The 25,274-nt window shown below is 55.5% G+C and overlaps 1 protein-coding gene across 1 annotated transcript; it reads right to left on the reverse strand.

The window, feature by feature from the left end:
* Positions 1 to 14,788: 14,788 nt before the first annotated feature.
* LOC123137728 (putative kinase-like protein TMKL1) lies at positions 14,789 to 17,599 on the reverse strand. Its single transcript, XM_044557570.1, has 2 exons — positions 16,431 to 17,599; positions 14,789 to 15,653 (listed from the first exon to the last, which is right to left on the reverse strand). The coding sequence occupies exons 1-2, from the start codon at positions 17,080 to 17,082 to the stop codon at positions 15,067 to 15,069; spliced, it is 1,239 nt and encodes a 412-aa protein (XP_044413505.1). The 5' UTR covers positions 17,083 to 17,599; the 3' UTR covers positions 14,789 to 15,066.
* Between the last annotated feature and the right edge of the window lie 7,675 nt (positions 17,600 to 25,274).

A 25,274-nucleotide genomic window follows, 5' to 3' on the forward strand; every position in this document is an offset into this window, starting at 1 on the left:
GTCGCGGCGGGAACCAGGCGGCGTGCCTGATACGCTTCCCGTGGTTGCCCACCGCGGGCCCGTCGCGCGGCGCTACGTGGCAGGGACAGTCTGCCTACCCACGCGCGCGACGGGACAGGCCGTCAGGCGGGGCCCGCCATTATCCCGCCTCAGCACGCGAATGGATCCGTTGCGGCCGTGCGAACGGTTGGGTTTCCCACGTCGTTACTGCGCGCAGTAACTTTGTGGGATAAATCGTGGGGCGGCGTGGGGTCCCGTGTGCAGTTAATCCCACGCCCGCCCCATCGGCTTCTCAGCCTATGGGCCTATAAGTAGGCGGGGGAGCGGGACGGCGAAGCACGCGCGCCCATTCTTCCCTGCTCCCCCGCCTTCTCTTGCTTCCTCTTGCCGCCGTCGCCTCAAACCACGCCGCGCCCGCAGTGATGAGCTCTTCCTCCGCCGCCGCGGCTCCTGCCGTGCGCTCCGGCGTGTGTGATGGCTCTCAGGTGGACGACGACCTCATCGAGCTCCTCCGCAAGACGCGTCGGCTCCCCGGCGCGAACCTGGTGCGAGCCCGTGCCGCGCCGGCGAGGGAGATAAGGCCGGCGCCGGAGGAGGGCGAGCGGGTCATATTCCGCTCGCACCTCATGCGCGGCCTGGGGCTGCCGGCGAGCGGTTTCTTCCGCTCCTTTTTGGAGTTCAACGGGCTCCAGCCGCACCACCTTACTCCGAACATGGTGGTGCTGCTGGCCGCCTTCGCCACCCTATGTGAGGGCTTCCTCGGCGTTCTCCCCGCCATCGAGCTGTGGGGAGAATTCTTCCAGTCCAAGCTCGGCAGGCATGTCGCCGGCGTGCCGGCTCAGTGCGATGCCTTCATCGCGATGCGAAGGTCGACTGCCGACAATCCATTCTCCTCCATCCCGCTGATTAAGTCGGTGAAGATGTGCCAGCGTTCTTACTTCTACGTGAAGAACGTCGCCCCAGAAGGCGACTGGGTCAATCTGCCGCCCTAGGAAGCCGGCGCACCGGCTGGAAGGCTTCCCAGCTGGTCCCACCGGGTCAAGACGCTGACTCCCGCAGGTGCCGCCGCCGTCGCCCGACTCCGAGTGCTGACGCAGTCGGAGGGCTTGGTTGGGGCCGGCTTGCTGGCCGCCTTCGTGGCACGCCGAGTCCTCCCACTTCAAGGTCGGCCTCATCTGATCAGTCAGATGAGCGACCACCGGGACCCGAGTCGGATGTGCACCAGGGACATGCCCCACGCGGAGGTGGCGAACATGGTGAACCACATCGCGAACTGCGAGCTCGCGACGGAATGGCAGTTCGGCAAAGAGCCGTACTCGCTCGCCAACCCCCCGCCAGTGGTAAGTCATATGTTTGTTCTTTTGTTTTTCTTTTGTAGTCGAATCCGACTTCTGATCCTCTTGGTTTTTTCGAGTCAGAACCCCCTCATCCATCCTGCAGCCGGCGCCACGGGACCGCCCCGCGAGTTCGTCCCTGATCGAGCGGAGAGCGACGTTGACGACCCCGACTTAGGGGCGGCGGCGATGGAGGCCGACGCCGAAGGCAGAGGAGGAGGAGGAGCAGGAGACGACCTCAGGCCCTCAGCCACCTTTGCCGACTGGCCCGAGGACGACGCCGAAGGAGAAGTCTCCCCGCGCCACCAATCGAAAACCGGCCCCCCTTTGCGTAAGTGTTTTCTGCCTTCGTCTTGTTTTCCTTTGATGAATCTTTTCCGAGTCTTTTATATTCCTTCATTGCTTCAGGGCCCCCCTTTCCCTTGAGAGGGTCGCCATCCCCTCCGTCATGGGGTCGGCCGAGACGTCCGCCAACACTAGGCGGATTGACCCTGCCGCCGATCTCCGGGAGGCGACGGAGCGAAACGCGCAGGAGAAGCGCGACGAGGAGGAGGCCGACCGCCTCGAGAAGGCTGAGGCCGAGAAAGCGGCGGCCTCCGCCCAGAAGAAACTGGAGGAGGCCGAAGCCGCCGTCGCAGCAAGACGGCGAGCTGAGGAGACCACACACCGCCAGTCGGCGTTGCCCGTCATCCCGCTGAACTCCGCACCACCGCCCCCGGAGTTCACGGGGCAGACTGGGGAAGCCGGCGGGGAGAACCCCATCATGGAGAAGGACGGCGGCGAAGCCTCCATGTCGAACACGGCCGCGCCGCCACCGCCGCCTCCACCACCATCTGGGAGTGCGCATGGCAAGCAGCCGGCTCGCCCGCCGGTGCCGCCGACTGAAGACGAGGCCGTGGCGAAGCTGCTCCTTCAAGTCGCCTCGCCAGCGCGCCGCCGCCTTGAGAAGGCGACTTCGGCGCCACAGCCCTTGGAGACCGATGCCGCCAGCTCGGCCATCCCAGACGCCGAGGCGACGAGCGCCACGCCCGTTGGGTGGGTGCGAGGAGGCGGCAACGGCCCGCTGAACAAGGCGCTCCTGGACGTCCAGGCGAAGCTGCGAGCTGAAGGCGACGCCATCCAAAGCTGCACCAAGGCGCATCTGGTGTCGCGAGCAGCTATCCGGGTATGCTTTCTTCTTTGACTTTGTTTTTTCTCGTTCTTCTCTGTGGGGGCGCGCCAGCGCACCTACTGTGTGTAGTCCCCGAGTTTCGGACCGGCTACTGAGCAGGCGGCCCGGAACTCCATCTGGTGAGTTCTGAATATTCACCTTTGTCTGATTGTTTATCACAGGAGTATCACAACCTCCGCGTTACTGCCTTCAACCGCAACGTTGAGCAGCTGGGGAAGCGGACTGCCGACTTGTCGGAGAGCCGGAGTGAGTCCTTTCTCTTTTTCGCGGGGGCGCGCTGGCGCACCCGCGGGCTGTAGTCCCCGAGATTCGGGCCGACTGCTGAGCAGTCAGGCCGGATCTTCCCGGCGACCTTCTTTGTTGACGACTTAACGTCCTTTTCCTTCTGTTCTTCAGAGGCCAATGCCGCTCTTCAGGAACGGTTGGGCGAAACCAACACCACCCTACATGCCAAGGAGGAGGAGTGCAGCAAGCTCGCCACGGAGCGCGACCTGCTGGTCGCGCAGCTGGCGGAGCAGAAGGAGCTGCTTAAGGCGGTGCAGGACGAGGCAGAGAAGAGAGAGACTGCTCTCCTGGCCGAGTTTAAAAGCGAGCGCTCCTCCTGGACTGACAAGGAGGCGATGCTGACCTCCGGCTTCCATGAGATCGAAGACATCATCGACGGTGAGTTCTTTTCTTTCTTTCTTTGAGCCGCTGACTGTAAGTCAGGCCGACTCCTGACTCCTTGTCTTGCTTCTTTTTTGTTTTGGCAGACTTCTTCCCTGGCCACTCGCAGGCGGTCACTCGAACCATCGAGGCTGATCGCGAGGCGCGGAGGGCAAATGTCGCGGAGATCGCCGCCAACGCCCCCTGACCATCGACGAGCAGCTCCTGAGCATCGAGACTCGTCTGCGGCCGGCCCATCAGTTGCTGCGCCGGCTTCAACGTGCCGGGGCCCAGGCGATTGCCGCCCTGTGGCCAGCCATGCCGGCTCTGCGCACTCCCAGTCGGACTGCCGACTGGCTGGAGGTCGCAACTGGCCGTCTTGAGGCTTGGAAGCGTTCCTCGGCCCGGGCTGGAGCGCGTCGGGCCTTGGAATTCGTCAAGGCTTGGTATCCGGGGCTGGACCTGGACCGGCTGGTCGCGTTCCGGTCAGAGGCCCAGGCAGAGCTAGTGGCTGTGGAAGGCACCCTCGTCGAGCGTGCGGTGGCGATTGCCGATTACACAGACACCAGCATCTTCGTCCCTGAGCGGGCCGCAAACGGCGAGGAGGTGCCGCCGGAGTGGTTCGGGATGAACCCGGACTACGACGAGGACTCGGCGGAGATGATTGGCTCCAGCGCCGAGGAGGAAGACGAGGCGGAGGACGGAGGCGAGACGGAGGCGCCAGAAGACGGAGCGGGCGACCAGCCTCAGCTCGATCGCGCCTCCAGCAACGAGCCGCGTCCGACCGGGCCGGATGCCGCCGGAGACGATCAAGCCGAGACTGCCCAGCCGGCCGCCCCGGCGCCCGACACCGCCATCTCCTCCGACCCTCCGAACCCGTCTGCCTCTTCTTAGGCTGCCGTCTTGCCTTTATTTTATCTACTTTAGTAGTCTTTGAAAAAACTTGTTAATTTGCACAATTCCACCCGCAGGGTGTATTTTGAACTTGGCCAGGGGCCTATGTTATGTAAATATCTATCCGAATTCTATCTTTCCTTGCTCATCGCTCTTTTGGCTTTTTCCTTTGCCGCCTTCCCATAGTCGCCGCTTTGCCAGACGGACAACCACTCTGCGGACTGCCGCTGGGTCAAATGCTTGGCTACCTTAGGGAAGGCAAGTACTTGGCCTTTTTTAGAGTCTTTTAACAAGTTGGATAGAAGGCGGCAAGCCGACTATTCAAGAGTCGGTTCTGCGAAGAGAGGCTGGAAGCCGGCTTGGGCTATGCTTATTGTCGGTGTCAAAACCGGCGGATCTCGGGTAGGGGGTCCCGAACTGTGCGTCTAGGCGGATGGTAATAGGAGACGAGGGACACGATGTTTTACCCAGGTTTGGGCCCTCTCGATGGAGGTAAAACCCTACGTCCTGCTTGATTAATATTGATGATATGGGTAGTACAAGAGTGGATCTACCACGAGATCAAGGAGGCTAAACCCTAAAGCTAGCCTATGGTATGATTGTTGTAATGTATGTTGTGTCCTACGGACTAAAGCCCTCCGGTTTATATAGACACCGGAGGAGGCTAGGGTTACACAGAGTCGGTTACAATGGTAGGAGATCTACATATCCGTATCGCCAAGCTTGCCTTCCACGCCAAGGAAAGTCCCATCCGGACACGGGACGGAGTCTTCAATCTTGTATCTTCGTAGTCTTGGAGTCCGGCGGACGATGATAGTCCGGCTGTCCGGACACCCCCTAGTCCAGGACTCCCTCACTTATGCTTTGAGTCCTTGGCCATTTTTCGTGTGGGCGCTCATTCTTCCTTACTCTCTGCCCGCCAACAGTCGCTCTGCGAGCTGCGGCTTCTGACAGGAGACGGCTTAAGCGCCGCGCACTACTTGTCCGACTGCAGGAAGCATTTCATAGCGCAAGACGGCGAGTCCCTGGGCCGACTAGTCGAACCCGATGCCAAGCGGCATAACAAAGAGTAGCATACTTGAAGGCATAATTCTTATCATACAGATAACAAAAAGGGCAGTCCCCAAGCTCGTCTCGGGGGGCCCAAAGTCTCGGTACTTTAATATAAAGGATAGCGTGGTACATACTGCATCAACTGTAAAATCTGCGGAGAAGATTTGTGTTCCATGGCCATTCCGACTCTTTGCCGGAGTCGTCCCTCTTGCGTGCTCGGGGCTTCTGGGCGTCGGTTAGGTAGTAGGAGTCGTTGCTCAGCACTTTGCTGATGATGAAGGGGCCTTCCCAAGGCGCCGACAGCTTGTGCTGGCCGGCTGTTCGCTGGATCAGTCGGAGCACAAGGTCGCCCTCTTGGAAAGATCTCGGCCTGACCTTCCTATTGTAGTATCGGCGCGGGCTCTGCTGGTAGATGCTGGACCGGCTGAGTGCCAACAGCCGGCCCTCTTCCAGCAGATCGACGCCGTCTTGACGTGCTTCTTCTGCTTCCTCCTCGGTGTACATGGTGACTCGCGGAGAGTCGAACTCTATGTCCGTCGGGATGACGGCTTCAGCACCGTAGACGAGGAAGAAAGGCGTGAAGCTGGTTGACTTGTTTGGAGTCGTGCGCAGACTCCAAAGGACGGCTGGCAGCTCCTCAAGCCAACAGCCGGCCGAACGCTCAAGTGGTTCGACCAGTCGAGGCTTGATGCCGGACATGATGAGGCCGTTTGCTCGCTCTACCTGGCCGTTTGACTGCGGATGGGCAACGGCGCTAAGTCCAGTCGGATGCCCTGCGTCGCGCAGAAACGGGCCAAGGCGCCTTTGGCGAAATTTGTGCCATTGTCGGTGATGATGCTGTGTGGTATGCCGTACCGAACCATGATGTCGGCGATGAACGTCACTGCAGTCGGACCGTTCAACTTCTTGATCGGCTTTGCTTCTATCCACTTGGTGAACTTGTCCACTGCGACGAGTAAGTGAGTTAGGCCACCTCGGGCCGTCTTGAATGGTCCCACCATGTCCAGGCCCCAAACCGCAAAGGGCCAGGCGATGGGGATAGTCTTGAGTGCAGAAGCCGGCTGAAGCGGCTTGGAGTGGAACTTCTGGCACCCTTTGCATTTTTGGACTAACTCCTTGGCCTCTTCTAGGGCAGTTGGCCAGAAGAAACCGTGCCGAAAGGCTTTGGCGACGAGTGCTCTTGAAGCCACATGGTGGCCGCACTCGCCTTGATGGATGTCTCTGAGAATTGCTTGGCCTTGCTCTGGCTCAACGCAGCGCTGGTAGACACCAGTGACGCTGCGCCTGACCAGCTCTCTATTGATTATGGTGTAGGCTGCCGCTCGGCGTTGCACTTTCCGAGCCAAGATTTCATTGGTTGGCAACCCTTTGCTCACTAGAAACTTGAGGATGGGTTGTGCCCATGAGGGTGCTTCTACTTCTTCGATTGCCACCAGTGCGACTTGGACGAGGGCGGCTGGGCTGGGAGGCGGCGGGCTGGAGTCCGCGGCCGGTTGTTGGATCGCTGAAGTCCCCGGGCCGACTGACGCAGTCCCCGAGCCGACCGGCGCAGTCCCCGAGCCGACTGGCACAGTCCCCGGGCCGAGCTCTGGAGTCTTCGGACTGGTTGCCGCAGTCCCCGGGCTGGGTTCTGAAGTCCCGGGGCTGGCTTCGAGTGCGGTTTTCTTGGAGCCGTCTATAGGAATTCTCGTGCCGTCTGCTGGGGCTCTTGAGTCGGATCCGACTTCTTCGGGGGGAGCCGGCACAAAGATGGAGTCTGATTCTGGTGAAGGCTTGATAGACGGCTTGAGGAGGCACTGAAGAGCGACGCCGGATGGTATTGCTTGGCGGGTGGAGCCGACTCGTGCCAAGGCGTCTGCTTGGTCATTGTCATTTCTTGGCACGTGAAGGAACTCGCACCCCTCGAAGTATCCACTGAGTTGCTGCACCAGGAAACGGTAGCTCGCCATGTTTGCATCTTTGGCATCCCAGTCGCCAGATGACTGCTGGACCACCAAATCGGAGTCACCATAGCACAGGATCCGGCGAATGCCGAGTTCTTTGGCAAGCCGGAGCCCGTGAATGAGCGCCTCGTATTCGGCGACGTTGTTGGAGGTGGAGAAATGGATCTGCAGCGCATATTTGAGCTTGTCGCCTTTAGGGGAGGTGAGGACGACGCCGGCTCCCAAGCCGGTGCGCATCTTGGAGCCGTCGAAATGCATTCGCCAATGGATGGAGTTGGGCGCTGGCGGCAGGTACTGGGTCTCGGCCCAGTCGACGAGGAAGTCGGCCAGTGCCTGCGACTTGATGGCGGTGCGGGGCTGGTAGTAGATGGTGTAGGGAGCCAACTCTATGGCCCATTTGGCCACTCGACCAGAAGCATCTCGGCTCCCAATGATCTCGGCCAGCGGGGCTGTGCAAACCACAGTGATTGGATGCTCTTGAAAGTAAGGCTTCAACTTCTTGGCGGCAAAGTGCACGCCGTAGCACATCTTCTGGTAGTGGGGGTAGTTCTGCTTGGAGGTCGATAGTACCTCGCTCAGGTAATATACCGGTCTCTGGACAGGGAGCGCCTTGCCTTCCTCCTTGCACTCGACTACAATGACTGTGCTGACTACCCGGCTGGTGGCGGCAATGTGTAGGAGCATGGGCTCTTTAGGAGTCGGAGCCGCCAGCATAGGGGGAGTAGTCAACATCTTCTTCAGCTGGAGAAATGCTTCATCCGCCTTGTGGTTCCACTCGAAAAAGGTGATCTTCTTCATCAGCTAGTACAAAGGGAGAGCCTTCTCGCCCAGCCGACTGATGATTCGGCTGATGGACGCCAAACAGCCGGTGAACTTCTGCACATCTAGCAGTCGGCTGGGTACCTCCATCCTCTTGATGGCCTTGATCTTCACAGGGTTGCACTCTATGCCGCGTTCAGAGACCAGGAAGCCAAAGAGTTGGCCGGCTGGTACTCCGAAGATGCACTTCTTAGGGTTGAGTTTGATCTGGAATCGGCGCAGGTTCTCAAAGGTTTCTTTGAGATCTTCCATCAGCGTCCCACGCTTTTACGTCTTCACCACTACATCATCCACGTAGACGTGGGCGTTTCTGCCGAGTTGCTTGAGGAGGCACTTCTGCATGCAACGCTGAAAAGTGGCGCCGACATTCCTTAAGCCGAACGTCATGGTCAGGTAGCAGAAGGCTCCGAACGGCGTGATGAAGTCAGTCTTCAGTCTGTCTGCCGGGCTCAGCTTGATTTGGTGATACCCTGAGTATGCATCTAAGAAACTCAACAGCTCGCATCCGGCTGTGGAGTCTATCACCTTATCAGTTCTCGGCAGAGCAAACGGGTCCTTGGGGAAGGCTTTGTTGAGGCTTGTGTAGTCAATACACATCCGCCACTGCTTGTTCTTCTTCAGCACCAAGACCGGGTTTGCCAACCATTCTGGAAAAAACACCTCCATAATGAAGCCGGCCGCTAGGAGCTGGGCTATCTCTTCTCCAACGACTCTTCTCTTTTCTTCTGACAGGCGGCGCAAGGGCTGCCTGACGGGCTTCACATCAGGTCAGACATGTAGCTTGTGCTCGGCGAATTCCGTCGGTACACCTGGCATGTCTTTAGGGGACCATGCAAAGATTTCTCGATTCTCACGGAGGAAATCGACGAGCTCGCCTTCCTATTTGCTATCAAGGTTTGCACCTATGACAGCGTACCTCTCTGGGTGCTCCGGGTCCAAGGGTATCTTCTTGGTCTCTTTGGCCGGCTTGAATGAGCCCTCAGCTTCCGACTCCTTGGGGTCGGGCGACATCTCTGGCTGCTTTCCGGCCATCGCCACGACTCGATCAAGGAGCCGCTTCTCAGCTACGATTACCAGGGACTCGGCCAGCCGACTACTCTCAGCCGCGCAAGCGGACGACTTTCTATAGTCGCCGGCTATGGTCAGAATCCCCTTGGAACTCGGCATCTTCATCTTGAGGTAGGCGTAGTAGGGGACCGCCATGAACTTGGCCAAAGCAGGTCGGCCAAGTAACGCATGGTATGGGCTTTCGAGGTCCACCACTTCAACCCAAACTGGCTCTCGGTGGAAATGATCTTTGTCTCCAAAGAGGACGTCTATCAGGATCTTGCCGATTGGTGAGCAGGAAAGGCCAGGTACAATGCCGTGGAATACCGTCCGGCTGCTCTGAAGCTGTCTTTACTTGATTCCTAACTTCTCCATGGTATCCTTGTACAGGATGTTGATGCTACTGCCTCCGTCTATCAGCACTCGCGAGAAGCGAGCGGCCCGCCTATCTGTGGCTAAGGTGGCACTCAGAACCAGGGCGTAGGAGTCTGGATTCGGCATCACCTCTGGGTGATCAGCTCTACTCCAGCTGATAGGCTTCTCGGACCAATGCATAAACTCTGGGGTACCTGATGCTACTGCGTTTACTTCTTGCTGCTGCAGCCGCCTGCTACGTCGACCATCAGCCGCACTGGTGAACACCACATAGGCTCCATGCTCTTCTGGATACTCATCTCGTACTGCACCGACTGGCCTGGCAGCCGGCTGATGGGGCGGCGGTGAAGGCGGCGGCCCAGCAGGCGGGGGAGGGAGGAGGCCGTCTCCCTTGGCGATTCTGCTGAGCCAGTGGCACTTTCGGGTGGTATGATTTGATGGCTTCGTGCCGCTGTGGAACTTGCAAGGACCGTCTAGAGTCTGCTCGTAAGAGAAGACCGGCAACCAGTTGGACTTGCCGCCTTTCTGTCGCTTGGTCGGAGGCTGCCCCTCCGGCTGTTGGTCTTCGACTGTCGCAACCTGCCGACTGCTGGAAGTCGATTGTGAGGCCTTGCGCTTGTTATCGCTTTGTTGTTGTCGCCGACTGGCATCTCCAGCCGGAGTTCTGGGAGCCTGAGGGGCTGTTTTGCCAGTCGCACTAACTTGGATCTCCGTCTTCATGGAGGAGTCGGCCGTGGCGTACTTGTCTGCTATGATCAGCAGCTCATCGAGGGTCTCCGGCTCGTCGCAGAGGAGCTTGTGCTTGAGGAGGGTGCCTTCTCTGCACCCGGCGGTGAAGTACTCGATAGCCTGCACCTCGTGCACGCCCTCGCAGGAGTTCCGAAGCTCGGCCCAGCGCGTGAGGTAGTCGCCTGTTGACTCGTCGGGGCCTTGGACGCACAAGGAGAGCTGGCGAGGCTTGGGAGGTCGCTTGTACGTGCTTGTGAAGTTGCGGACGAAGGCTTCGGTGAAGTCGACCCAACTGTTGATGCTGCGGGGTTTCAGACTGTTCAACCATGTCCGGGCCATGCCCTGGAGCATGAGTGGAACATACTTCATGGCAACTCGCTTGTTGCCGTTCGCTATGTTGACGGCCGTGGAGTAGTCAACTAGCCAGTCTTCCGGCTTCACGGAGCCGGTATACTTGGGCGTGTCTCAGGGGAGCGTGAACCCTTTGGGGAAGGGCTCGTCTCGGATGCAAGGTCCGAAGCAGGGTGGACCCAACTCGTCTTCTTCTTCCAGCGCCAGGGATCGGTGGAGTCGGTCGATCCGATGGCGGGCGTCGTTCTCTCCAACTCCCTCTCGGTGGCCAAGGCGGCCACCGAGAGTCGGATGCTCAACGGGCGGCGGGGAGACTCGTATTTCTCTTCGTGGTGGAGAAGGCAGATAGTCGCCCCGCTGTTCCACTGCTCTCGGGCGGCCGTCTTGGTCGCGCTCGATGGTGATGCGAGTCCGACTGTGGCTGACAGCCGGCTCTTTGTCTTTTCTTCCGCGGACTCCGCCAGTCGGCGTCCGAGACGTCACGCCTTGATCTCAGCGGGGAGGCAGGTCGTCGTTCGGTTGATGCGGCGCCTCCGTGCGGCCGCCGGCTGCATTCTGCGCGACAGCTGCGTCAAGGAGCTACTGGACTCGCTCCGTCATCATGCAGCGCTCTTCGCCTTCAAAGTTTTTCAGCTCGTCAGTCGCCGCCTGGGCGGCGTGGATGTTCTCCACAGGCGTGGCATATACGGGGCGATTGGCCCCGAACAGGTTGGCGATGGCCACGCCGCGCTGCCGGATCGCGCCTAGGCGGCTAGGCCCAGTCGGAGCCGGCGAGCCGCCCATAGCGTGATCCATCTCGCGCTGGTAGGCTTCTGACAAGCGCCTCATGCTTGCCAGCTTCTTTGCGCCTTTGATGATCTGAAGGCGGCGTGCCTCTAGCGTCTTGGCGTCAGCGTCCTCCGGAATAGGCGCGGTCGGGTCTTGCAGAGCTGCGTCGAGTGGGTCATGGGCTGCCTCACCAGAACGCTCATCGTGACTGATGACGAGCACCTCCATTACGGCGCTTCCTCCGCTCTCCTCATGAGGGAGCGGCTCGTCGTATACCACCACATTGGTGGGGAACGCGTCGAGCGACGCGGCGTCGGAGTCGACCAGCATCGGGTCGGTGGAGCCTACGGACTCCAAGTCCACGGCAGGCTCGCCGGTGACGTGGAGTTGGTCGAGGAGGCCCGCGAGGAGGTTCTCGGGGCCGCCCGTGCCTGCGTCGGATGCAGGCTCATCGGAGAGGCGAACCTCGCCGACAAGTTTGGCGAGGCAGCTGGCTGTGCAGGCGGCCTCAGCACCGCGCAGCGCGTCGATGCAGACTCCGTCTGGCGAGCCTGGCTGGCTGCGCTCGCCAGGCAGGAAAAGGGTTCCCGTCCAGAACATATCTCCGGACGACGGTGCACCTTGCCCCATGGTGGGCGCCAAATGTCGGGGGTTGGGTGCAACATATGACAAAGGATGGCTTATCATGGTGGGGGCGAGTAGAACATCCCCGGTGCCTGGAAACGGGATGAGGCGAAGACATGCACACCGGCGGATCTTACCCAGTTTTAGGGCTCTCCGAGGAGATAACACCCCTACTGCTGCTCTGCGGGGTCTTCGCATGATCACTAAGGCAAAGTGAGTACAAGGTTGCTCCTTGAGCTGTTTCTGGAGGTAGGAGAAGGCAAGGCTGGCTCTCTCCTTCCTATATGATCTGGTCTGGTGCTAATGGATTCGAACCCTTTGCATGGGTGCCCTGGGGGGTTTATATAGGCCTACCCCCCAGGGGTACAATGGTAAAACCGGCTGGGTGCGGGTCCCAGTCATCTGTCCCTCAGGCCGCCGTCTTCTCCGCCGACTTGCCTGGTATGAGGCCAACAGCCCTTGTCCGCCGCGGGTGGGTCTTGCCGGCTGCAGATTACTGTAGCCGTGCTTCTAATGACGCTGGCTCGGTCATGGGGTCATGGCAACAGTGCCGCCGCCTGACGGGCGATCACTGTTGCCATTCCCCGTCGTGTCTGGTTAATGGCGTGTGGGGCCCGTGGGAGGGGCCAGCCGACTCCCAGGGGCCGACTCCCAACAGGTACGTCTCGTGGCACTCTTGCCGTCTTTAGTACTCCCGTTGACTGGTGGGACCCACCGTCTCTGGGTCGTACAGACAGGCCGTCGTGGGCACAGGGCTCCGGCCCCAAGGGCTGATGTCAGGGCCGGCATGGCAATAGTGTCGGCGCCGGACGGAGATCTCTGTCGGTACGGCGCACTGTGGCCATGCCTGCCCTTAATTAACATGGTGGTTGGAGTTACAGGCCGACTCCCTATAGCCGGCCTCTCCGGAAGTCGCCGGCCAGGAGTCGGCTTATCTTGGAGTCGCCACAGGGACTCGGCTCGTCTTGGAGTCGCTTCTGGGACTCGGCTCGTCTTGGAGTCGCCTCTGGAACTCGGCTCGTCTTGGAGTCGCCTCTGGGACTCGGCTCGTCTTGGAGTCGCCTCTGGGACTCGAGGGGCGCAGCTTGCCCCGATGTCTTGAAAGGTTCTGAGACTCGGGTTAGCCTACCCATGGCCCATTACTCCGACAATCACCGGGGGAGGACTCCCTTCACGTGAATATATTACTCAAAGTGGCCAATATGCCAGGAGAGTGATCCAGTATATAAGGGAAACCGGATCGAAAACCTAAAACAAGTTGACCCGTCTATAAGGGAAACCGGGCCGAAAACCGTACAACAAGGTTACAAGGAGAAGAGAAGAACAAGACACCCAAGAAGGGCGGGACCTAGCTAGCAGACTAAAAGGACCATCACCACGGCAGATACAAGTAGTTATGGGGTGTTGTCGAGGGATCACAATACTGAGACTTTGCGAGGAACCTAACGCATCGCATTGCGTGCATACCGAGCCCCACGGCACAACTCAGGAGCAACCACAACCAACGAGTGCGAAAAGCACGAACCTTGACTGGGTGCCCCGCCACGGAAGATCAGAACAATTAACAATTTGGGGAGACATCTAGCGCCATCAAAGAGCAAAGATGAACCAAGACATCACCAAGAGCACGACGCTCGCCGCAATACATCGGCCGCCAAGGGAGAGTCAGAGCATGCATAACGAGACACCTTCACGAGGGGGAAACAGATGGCCGCCCTGCGGCGCCAAAGGCACCGCCACCAAACCCCAGAGAACACCACCAAACAACCACCGTCGACTCCAAGCCAGTCGCACACCACCATTGGACCCTCCGACTGTTCCCAACTTGGCCACACCACCACCACCACCAAACGCTGCACCCTCAACCACACACAAGCATAGAAGCTGCCGTTTGGGTCTCCAAGATGACGCCTCTAGGGAGTTAGTGCCGACAAGGACACAAGACCGTCATCCGATCCGACAAGCCAGATCTTAGGTTTTCACCCGGATACCGCAAAACAAAGTACTGCAGGTGCTGGAGCTCCACAACGACACCTCCTACGAGGAAAACGATGTCCACAGACACCATTACCGCTGACATCGACATAGTCGATGCAAGGTTCTCACCCGGAGTTTGAGCACATACTTACAGCAAGACGGCAGCTGACCACCACCACCATCGGGCCCCTCCGAGACGAAGAAGCGCATGAATTGCCGCAGCCAACCGCACCCCGCGGAGATCGCATACGGCCAAACATCAACACTAGGCACTGGAACCACCAATGGCAATCCGAACGCAGGGCCACCGGACGCAGCGCGACCCGCCAAACCTAACCGAGCACCATGCCGGCGAGGAGCAGAGAAGCGCTGCTCGAGGCCAGGAACCACCATGGTCCCGGGCTGCAGCCAAAACATCAGGAGCACCAACACGCCCCACGCGCGCCACCGTGCACCTGCCGGAGACCAGATCTGAAACGCCATAGCACTGACCAAAGGCAGGGGAGATCGAAAACCGGCGCAGCAGTCCACCAAGCACCAACAACAACACCCACCGCCACCAGCCTCCACCACTCCCGCCTCCACCACCCAGCAACACCACCTCCCCGGCTGGCCCCACCTGGCGGCCCAGCCAACACCGGCTGGATCTGGGAAGGAAGCCCCAGATCCGCCCCCGCCCCAGACCAGTCAGCGCCCGAGCAAGCAGCGACGGGCCGCCACACACAGGGGGCCGGGACTGGCCGGCAGGGACACAGGGACGACGTCGGCGAGCGCTGCCTCCACCCGCCTCCGAGGCCGGGCGCCTGATCCAATCTGACGCATCCTGTCCTCCCTCCTCTGACGAAACGGTGGCCACGCGGTGGAGGAGAAGCGCCTCGCCGCCACCATCCCCGGAGCGCGCGCGGCCTTTGCCGGCGGCCTCCTCAGGTGGCGGCGAGACTGGGAGCGAGGGAGGGAGGGGAGCGGCGGTGCGATCAGGGGCGCCCCCCGTGTCGCCAGCATGACAATCATATCTGATATAACACTCAGATCAGACGAAGGTTACATTGACATGGAGATTTTGATGCATGAAAATGCAAATGCAGCATACGCCTTCCCCACTCTTTCAACACTTTGTACATGATCGGTTTCAAGTAAAGCACAAGAAAATAAATTACGTACAATCATATTCTGAGACGATGACCTCCACTGCGTTTACACTCTGACTATACACATTCCATGATATCTGAAGCCATTCTCCAATGGTCCAGCAGAGGTTCAGTCGTTCCTTCATTTCAGCCCTGTCTCGTGCTACGTCTGAATGGTGAACCTACCCACATTTAATTAAATTAAGTGATCATTTTGCTATCTCCTCGAGCCTTCTGAGTATCTCCTTGGTGTTGGGCCTCAGCGACGGCGAAGGGCTGCAGCAGGCCGTGGCCAGCTCGAAGAAGGCGTTGAGCTTCCTCTCGTTGCCCGACTTCCTGCTCTGCCTGACGAGGTCTGAGTTGAAGGCGTCGGAGATCTTCCTCTCGAGCACCAGGTTCTTGAACGACGCCGGCAAGAAGATGTCGCGGGAGCTCGGCGCGCGGTCGTCGCCGCCGGCCGGCTCCTTCTGCGCGAGCATCTCCAGCAGCACCACGCCCAGGCTGTACACGTCGGTCTCCCTGGTGGCGTCCCTCATCTTGACCAGCTCCGGCGCCTTGTACCCCTGCGCCGCCGACGCCTCCAGCATCTCGTGGGCGCCGCCGGTGTTGAGCAGGAGGTAGAGGCCGTAGTCCGAGACCCTGCACTCGTAGCTGGCGTCGAGCAGGACGTTGCTCGTCTTGAGGTTGCCGTGGATGATCGGCTTCTCCATCCCCGTGTGCAGGTGGTCGAGCCCCTTGGCGATGCAGACGGAGAGCTTGCAGATTAGGCTCCACCTTTGCGAGTCGGCGATCCCCTCTGTAATGAGATAGACACGCAGTGTATGTATAATTAAGGCACAACAATGGCTTTGATTTCTTTGAAACAAGGCACGACAATGACTATGTTTACGACTGTTTGACAGACGACTATGCAGCACTAACCACTGTTTTAACTGAGGAACACACAGGACTGATTGTATGCCCCCAATGATCACGATTGCGAAGGGTGATCTAATGACCTTGTCTAACATTAATGGCCAGGACCATTGCTTCAGGACAGTGTCATGTGAGGTTTCAGGCTAACAACCAAAGCAGAGAAATGTTTCCTGCCTGGCCGCAGTAGGCAATAATAATAAGAACCAGCGAAGATGGACTGGAAGTAAGAAATGAACTCTGTACCGTGACGGAACATAACTATCTGTGTAGCACATTCCACATTGCCTCAAAAGTTAAAACTGATTATCGAAAAAAGGAAGTTGAAACTGATGGCCGAAATGATTCTTGTTTTGGGGAAGCTGCTGATCTGCCTTTTTGTAGTCTTCGAACTAGCTTGGCAACTACGCCATGCTTTTCCCTTTGTTATAAGAATTTTTAAATTCACAAGCTTATGGTGTTTCATGTGTGATCTCCTCGCAACAAATAGAATAAGAAAAGTTTCATTTGCAGTGTGGACTCATGTGCGCTTTTGACGTAGCAAAATTGTGCGTTTCTACGTACGAATCAGGATGAACATGTCGCCCAATTCTCAGGAGCATTTTTGTGATTTCTTGCTGGGAAACGGCAACCAAAGCAAGAGTGGGTGATGCGCACTGACCTTGCAAGAAGCGGTGGAGCGAGCCGGCGGCGTAGAAGGGGTGCACGAGCAGCTTCTCGCCCCTCGGCCCGACGTACACGGCGCGGAGCGGCACGAGGTTCGGGTGGCTGACCGCGCCGATCCGGCGCGCGGCGGCGGCGGCCTCGTCGGCGCCCACGGCGCACGCGGGCCGCACGAACCGGAGCAGCACGGCCGTCTCCCCGGAGCGCATCGCGGCGCGGTACAGCGTGCTGTGCGACGACTTGGCCACCACCTCCCCGGGCGCCTCGAGGATGGCGGCCACCGACAGGCCCTCGCCGCCGGGGAACTTGACGAGCGCGTCGGCGCCGCCGTACCCACCGTGGCCGTGCGGGCCGCCGACCCCGAGGCGGTCGGCGATGGGGCCGAGGTAGGGCTGCAGCGCGCCGAGGCGGTCGGCGATGGGCGCGAAGTAGGGCAGCAGGGTGCTCCGGGTGGCATTGCCGCGGCGGCGGAGGCAGCCCGGGACGCGGAACGGGAGGCGGTCGAGGCGGAGGCCGCGGAGGCGCGGGCGGAGGTAGCGGTAGAGCAGGTAGGCGAGGAGGACGGCGAGGATGGGGAGCAGGATGGAGTTGGTCCGCCCCTTGTGCACCGGCTCGTCCGAGGCCCCGTCCGCCGCCGCCGCCGGCTCCATGTACGTACCTGGTGTGTGCCTGCGCCCGGTTCTTGGAATGAACGGAAAGGCGAAAGCAGCGGTGGTGGGGTTCGTGGCTCGGCTCGCCCAGGATTCGAGGCAAAGCCCCTCGCTTTGGCGTGCGCTTTGCTCAGTTGGCTTGGGTCCGGGGTGGTGGAGCCGTGGAGGAAACTGCCGGGTGGGAACGCCGGGAGGAGGAAAGGAAGGCCGAGCGAGGAGGAGGATGGCTTGAGATTCCTATCGTGTCGAGGTTTTTATCATCAACCAACCGCTGAGCACTGTGGGAGTGTGGCTTGCTTGCAGTGAGTCCAGCTTCCGTCGCGTTTGGGCTTTTTTCTTTTGGAGATTAGCGTTAAAGTGAGGGAGTTGGTAGGTAGAGGACCCTAGGTAGGTGCACTGCGGTGTGCTGTGCATGGCCATTTCTTCCGTTGAGAATCCATGGCGGGCAGGCAGCACAGTGGCAGCGGCAGTTAGGAGGGGTAGGAGTAGGAGGATCGCCGGGACCCTGTGGCCTGGAGTGGAAGGTGCCCTATTACTATCGCGGCAGGGTTGGCCTGGAACAGTGGAGTTGTGGTGCAAACGGGACATACAGATGGGCGGCGAGCGGCGAGGGACCGGCCCCGACGATAGTTTGGTGGCTGCTCTATGGCCGGCTTGCGCCGGATAAAAGTGCTACCGTCCGCGGTTTTAGCACAGTTGTATTTGGTGGCGGGTAATTTTCACTTCTGCCTTTTGAGCTTTGGTGATGGCAAATTTTTAGCTGTGTGGCTGCTTTGGATTCAAAGCTGAGCCCGAGATAATCTGCTACAGCGTGAACAGTACTTTCTTTAAGAAAAATAGGCAAAACATATGATTTTGTTTGCGGTAAATATCATGTAATTTTCTAGGAGCTTGCAAAAAATTGGTGCCGAGATGACTTCAGGAGGAGCCCCGTGAAGAGAAAACACAAAATCGGAGCTCCAAAATGGCCGAAGCTGCTCGAGTTTTCCTAGCTCCGTTTTTGATTCTATTTTTGGATGGAGTTCCTCCCGAAGTTATCTTGGCATGAAAATTTGCAAGCTCATAGGAAATTTCATCATCTTTCATGTAAAAGTATCATATATAATTTTTCAAAATTTTACTTTTTGTTTCGAATTTACTGTTCCTAGGTGAGCTCGGGCCAAGAAACGCGGTTCTCCTTTGTAGTCGACCTGCCGCTTGAACGGCGCTATGTTGGGCATCAATTTTCCTTTTCTCACGCATGTCGACCATCCGAGTAAATACGTTTGGACCCGCTTTCATCATTTAAGAGCATCTACAGCCGGATGTGATTGGTCAGTGACCGGACAGGAGAGAGAAGAAAAAACGTGACCCAACTGGGTCCCTCATATCATCCCTATATGTCCGGGATGTCCGTGAACCCTCATATCCATCTCGAATATGAAGAGGATATGAGGGCTCGCAGACGCGCCCGGGCGGGCCCGCACATTCCTTCACATAGGACGCGGCCCCCACCCCGGACCATATTTTCTCTTTCTTTATTCATTTTTTTATTTTTCTTTTTTCATCTCCACCAATCACGTGCAAGTGACCGGGTATATGAGAAAAAAAGTAAGGAGTGTGGCTGCGTGGACGAATAAATAAAGGCTCAAAATGGACATGCTCAATCACTGACCGGGCGCTCCGCTGGCATTTAAAGGGTCATATTTGCTATGTCCGACCGTGAATGCTCTAACGTGATCCTGCATCGAGTGTCATTATGACCCTAAATTAGTGCATTGACCATTATTGTAGCCGACCATATGCCGACTCGGCTAGAGTTGCTCTCAAATCAAACTTGGCGAGGCGACCAAAAATTCTCGTCGAGCGAGGACAACCGGCGTCCAATTCAGAAACCTCCTATCATCATATACGGATCTTAGCAAGAACCATGATTCGTACGTCTACCAGCAAGCGATGGTCCAGAATTCCAGATAAATCTCCATCACGGTTAATTTGGTTGTATGCGGAATGCGTCCCGCAATTTTGGTGGTATGCGCATGCAAATTTGCTCGGAATTATTTTCTCTGTTTGGTTCTCTACTATACCAGTGCTAAGGGCATCTCTAACCGATCCCTTGTAACCGGTTAGTGGAGTAAAATTTTGTGGAGTACTCTCTTCGTTCGGGTTTATTAGGCCTCTTAGCATCACAAGCATGTCCCTTTTTATAAGGCTTTGCTTTGGAAAGGTGCATGCATGCAACCTTTTCATTGTTTGCATTAAAAGCCATTGTTGTTGGTGCCATGGCTGGGAAATTAATACACTTCGTGCGTGCTTTTTCATTGGCTGCATGCATGTGAGAGAGTGCATTCGGAGTGGAATGGAAGAATTAATGTGAGCAAGTTACTATGTGTCTTGGTCTAAGAGAAGTTGTCGTTAGGCCTAATAAACCCGGACGGAGGGAGTATGTTTTTACTCCGGTCCTAAAAGTTTTTCTATATTTACTTCATTGGTTGGCCGCCGAGTAAAATGTTGCGCCCTCTCTCTCGCGTCCGCCCCGCCGCTGCATCTTCGCCGACGCGCTTCCCGCCGGCCCTCTGCCGACCCCGCCGCTACCTCGTTCCATCCCTTGCCCTCCGCCGCCGTTCTGCCCGTCGGCCAGCCCGTTCGGCCCCCGTCGCTGTCGCCGGAATCAAGGTAAAATGCCACCACCGTCGCCATTGTTGATTCGTCCGATTTCTTTCGAGTCTCTTCTTTTTCTAGCGGTCCCCGCATCTCACCTTGCTTGCGCACCGTTACAGGTCACCCGCCGCTCGCCGGTTCGGTCTAAACCACGTCGGCTGGCTTGTGCACCATCACTGCACCCCAAGTGTTCGAAGAATCGCCTAGGTGAGTTTTTGTTGTTTGTTTCTCTTTGAATCGAGCCGTTTGGATTGAACCAAACCATTTGGATTGTAGATGAAGAGGTTGAGGGAGATGGCATTGGAGGACTCGTCGTCGTCCGTAGAGGAAGAAGACGACGATGACTTTGACACTGTTTTAGGTATGATTTACAATGATGATGTTTGGCGGCCGAGGAGAGGGTCAAAATTTGACCTCATACACATCAACCGTGATAGAACGGAGGGCCATTCCAATCATGAGAGATTACTTTGATCCAAATGCCACCTATCCGGAGAAGTACTTTCGCCGACGCTTTTGGATGCACATAATTTTTTTTCTGACCATTGCAAAAGCCATTGAGAGATATGATGACTGGTTCAAGCTCCGGAGAAATGCATGTGGAGAGATCAGTGCAAACCCTCTGATGAAATGCATTGCGCCTGTCCGAGTCTTGGCATATGGGTGTTTCGCCGATGCAATTGATGACTATGTACGCATTGGCGAAGACACATTCTTGGAGGTTGTTCGAAGGTTCGCCAAAGTAGAAGTAGTGATCGCTGTCTTTGACCCGGAGTATTTGAGAGCACCAACCGAGGAAGACACCCAGAGGCTGATGATAGAGAGTGAAACAAGAGGACGGCCAGGGATGCTTGGATCACTTGATTGTACACATTGGACATGGAAGAATTGTCCTGCGGGGTGGAAGAGTTAGTACAAAGGCCACTACAACAATCCAACAATCATTCTTGAGGCATTTGCATCGAAGGATATTTGGATATGGCATTCATTCTTTGGTATGCCTTGCTCTCACAGTGACTTGAATGTGCTATCAAGATCACCTCTGTTTTCTAGGCTTATAAAAGGTGAAGCTCCCGCTTGCGACTACTCGGTCAACGGCCTAGGTTGGAAAAAGCGGTAGGCGTAAGCGAGGCGGTTGGCCTTCGCCTAGTGCCTAGGCGGTGCCTAAGCGCCCTGGGCGGGGCCTAGGCGGTAATATAGTTTTTACTCGTAGTGTATTTGTGATTATTATATGGGTGTTGATATTAGTTGAGGGCATATAAATAAGTTAATTACCATCTACTGCCATTGGAATATAACACGTTTGGCATGTCATTGCAGTATGTGGCATGATTTTCTGCTTGGGTAGGCAATTCCTTGCTTGCCCTGCCTAGACCTCCATTTATTCCCTAGGCGAGGCGTTTGGCCATTGCCTAGCGCCTAGGCGTGCCTAAGCGCCTCCTAGGCACTGCCTTTTCCAACAGACACAACTACTCGATGGGTTACTATCTTGCGGATGGCATCTATCCATCATGGGCCATCTTGGTCAAAAAAATTCCGCGTCCAAAAGGTAATAAAAACACTCACTTTGCCCAATGTCAAGAAGTTGCAAGGAAAGATGTGGAGAGAGCCTTCGGTGTGCTTCACAAGCACTTTACAATTGTTCGTGGCCCTGCCGAGTATTGCAACTCCAAGGTTCTATGGTGAATCATGACTTGTTGCATCATATTGCATAACATGATCATTGAAGACGAGAAAGATTTGGCTGAGAACTTTCGGTACATCATCAACGGGACTCCGGTTGAGTGAGAGCATGATACGAACATGATACTGTAATTTCTTGAGCATCATCGGGAGATCGAGAACCTTCAAGTTCATACTCAGCTCCAACAAGATCTTATTGATCATTATTGCCAACGTCTAAGCGAGTCCTAGTTGTTCTATGAACTACTATTTTCTACATTTGAATCATTCGGCGTGTTTAAATTTGAATAATTCTGTTTCTAAACTTTGAATTCGGTTTGTATACTATATTCGTAATTCGGTTGAACATTCAAATTTATGCTTAGTTTCTATATGTGTGCTAATATACAGTTGCAATTTATACTAGAATTGCAAAGTTTAGAAAAACAAAAATTTACCCCGTTATATTTAGCGGATCGGCTAGGTCGGCCAAAACTTAATGGAGTATACATACTCCACTAAGCCTTTTACTCCACTAAATTTTAGGGGATTGGTTAGAGATGCCCTAAGATGTTAGAGCATCTATAACGGATTTGATAAATCTAGCCTCCTATACGTCCGTGGACAGCACCGGACAACCTCTCAAATGTCATACCTAGCAGCCACTATCATCAGACCTGACTCTTAAATTCATCCAAATTCATCGACGTCTATCATACACATGGATGCCACATGTAAATAAAAATGTTGATATTGAAAATACATAGTTCAGACATACAATTTATTTTAAGTGCACAATTCAAACGTTAGCTCCTTGTGTTTCATTGTAGGTCCATATATACTCCACAAGATCACTGAGTAGCTGCGTGTGCACCTGTTAATCGCAAAGATTCTCATAAGATGGTATACATATTGTTGTTCTAGAATGTGAAATTGTTCTCCAGGCGTCGCAAAATCATTGGTTTGGGCTACCTCACCGCCCTCGTCCTTGACAATCAACTATGCAAAATGATACAACATGTCATCAGTTGCCACAAAGTCTTCTCGATTCCCACATCACAGCAACGCCACGAACGATTCCCCAACAAGGTTGGAGCATTCCGGATGTCCTCTCCACATCCTTCCCAGTTGCCTCTTGTATTGTTGCAAAGTGACTTTATTTATTACCTTGAGGTTTGGATATGTGAAGGAAATATGCCCTAAAGGCAATAATAATGTTGTTATTTTATATTTCCGTATATCAAGATAAATGTTTATTATTCATGCTAGAATTTTATTAATCGGAAACTTGATACATGTGTGAATACATAGACAAAACAACGTGTTCCTAATATGCCTCTACTAGACTAGCTCGTTGATCAAAGATGGTTAAGTTTCCTAGCCATGGACATGAGTTGTCATTTGATAACGGGATCACATCATTAGTGAAATGATGTGATGGACAAGACCCATCTGTTAGCTTAGCATAATGATTGTTCAGTTTTATTGCTACTGCTTTCTTCGTGTCAAATATATATTCCCCCGAGTATGAGATTATGCAACTCCCGGACACCGGACGAATGCCTTGTGTGCTATCAAACGTCACAACGTAACTGAGTGATTATAAAGATGCTCTACAGGTATCTCTGAAGGTGTTTGTTGGGTTGGCATATATCGAGATTAGGATTTGTCACCCTAAATATCAGAGAGGTATCTCTGGGCCCTCTGTGTGTGTGTGTGTGTGAGAGAGAGAGAGAGAGAGAGACCCATCGGTCGATGCTCGTAAATACATCTTTCAGCCATATGCATTGATCATACTCAGTAAAAACTTATATAGTTGAAACAATCATATAGAACATCATAGCACACTGAACTTGCATACAAAAATTTCACGCAGGCGGCACAATCAGGATGGAAGCAGTGGATCGCTACGGGAAGGGCTATGTTGAAACCAACGAAGTCGTACATAATGGTTCATCGTCTTTATAAATGACGGGGAAATATCTTGAATGTTGTGCAAAGAAAACAGACAGATAACACAATAAGTTCTGCTAGCACATTAAGTTGACGTACAACCCTTTCTAAAAAAAGTTCAGGTACAAAATTAGAACAGGTCACAATCAAATGTACCGGCATATCAGTGCTTCAGACCCATAGCTCGGATTTAACTAGTACTATCTGACAAGATTCAGTTGTTACCTCACATTAGAGCACATCCAGGCAGCCAGCCCTGCCTCTTCTCCCAAAGAAGCAGTGGCCTCTGCCGCACGATGGAGTAGGCCCTGTGCCATCCATCATTCCAAGCAACATGGGGAAAGTCTGACGTTGACTCCTGTAATGGACGTCGTCGACGGACCCTGGCACCAGCGGTGGCGGCAGGACTTCGATTGATGGATTGAACACTTCTTCGACATGCCCGAACGCTCGATACAGGTACATCCCTAACGTGGTCCCGGTGGCCTTGGTGGCGATGAATAGTACAACCCCGGTTCCTGCATCGGTATCTCAACACCAATCACCTTCGGTATGGTGGACGGCTTCTTCATCCATGCCATAACCGTCAGAGCCCAGCTATCTGGAGGAACAAACATACTTACGAGCTCACCTCCAAGGTCGTTGATAAGCTCGTTCATGGACTCGCTGTTCCAAGCACGTCGAGGCATGCCGTGGAAGGCAAGCTTTGTTAAAAACTCAAGCTCAGAGGGCGCCGAGCCCCATCCTGGGTGCCACCGATCAAAGCTCACCAGCGCGCCATCGCAGAACAAACGCCGGGAAGATTCGAACACACAACTGCAGTCGAAAGTTGTTCGGAACCTGATGAAGAAATCAGCCAATGGCGGACAGACTTCGACGAGCAAGTCAATTATTTGGATGCCATGTGCAATTCCAAGAGCTTTGACAAGGTCGTCCGGCGAGACGGGAGGCCGGTCGCCGTTGATGGTTACCATCAGCACTTTGCCGGCAAACTGGTCGTCAAGCGCCGTCATGCCACTGTTGAGCGACAGCACGCAACGACCGAAGGCAGGACGGACCTCAGGATCTCTGGCTTGGAGATCCGCATTGACCGGCGACATGATAGTGCGCTTGAGTACAGGGAGTACAGGAGGGGGATTTGGGGGAACTGGAGTAGGAATCGAGATTCCAGAGGTGGGGGAGGGGCGGGAGATTGGGGATGAAAAGGTAGCATGAATTTCGAGCAGGCGCCAATATGCTCTCGGCGCACAAGCGCACGAAAACACCAGTGGCGCCCACATGTCGGCCTAAGAGTCCTTATTCTTTCTTTTTTGGAGAGCCCGGCCTTTTTTTCAGGATCTTTTGAGAGCCCGGCCCGATAGTCATAATTGACCTGTTTGGCATTGCGTTACTACTCGGCCCATATTCAACGACACCTCACTGGCCCAAACAAGTGTACATCATCGAAAAGACAGTGAGCTCAAATTATATAACTTGAAAAAAGGAGATATACTCTGAACACTGGAGAATGGTGATGCCCTCATTTAGCCCACCAGTAGTTCGAGACAATAAACAGTTCGAAACAACGATATATACAACACTACTAGAATCAGCTACTTTGCCATCTGCCAGATCTTTGCCGTCCGCTAGCGATAGCAAAGATGCTCTTTGCCATCAGGTACCAAAAAGCAGACGACAAAGAAAGAGCTGACGGTAAAGAAGGTCTTTGCCATCAGCCATCTCTTTGCCGTCCGCTAGCTGACGGCAAAGAGGGAGGTGGCACTCGCTAACAGGAAAACTTAACGTCCCCCTTCTTTGCCGTCCGCAGCAGACGGCAAAGATAGAACAAAAGCTGACGGCAAAGGCACGGTGGACGGCAAAGGCTAACCTAACTAACGGCCGAGCCCCCCCCCCCCCGACCGTTACTCTCTCTGTTTCTCCCTCTATCCTCCTCGACG

The sequence above is a fragment of the Triticum aestivum genome, chromosome 6B, assembly GCF_018294505.1.
Source record: "Triticum aestivum cultivar Chinese Spring chromosome 6B, IWGSC CS RefSeq v2.1, whole genome shotgun sequence".
NCBI classification, from domain to species: Eukaryota; Viridiplantae; Streptophyta; class Magnoliopsida; order Poales; family Poaceae; genus Triticum; species Triticum aestivum.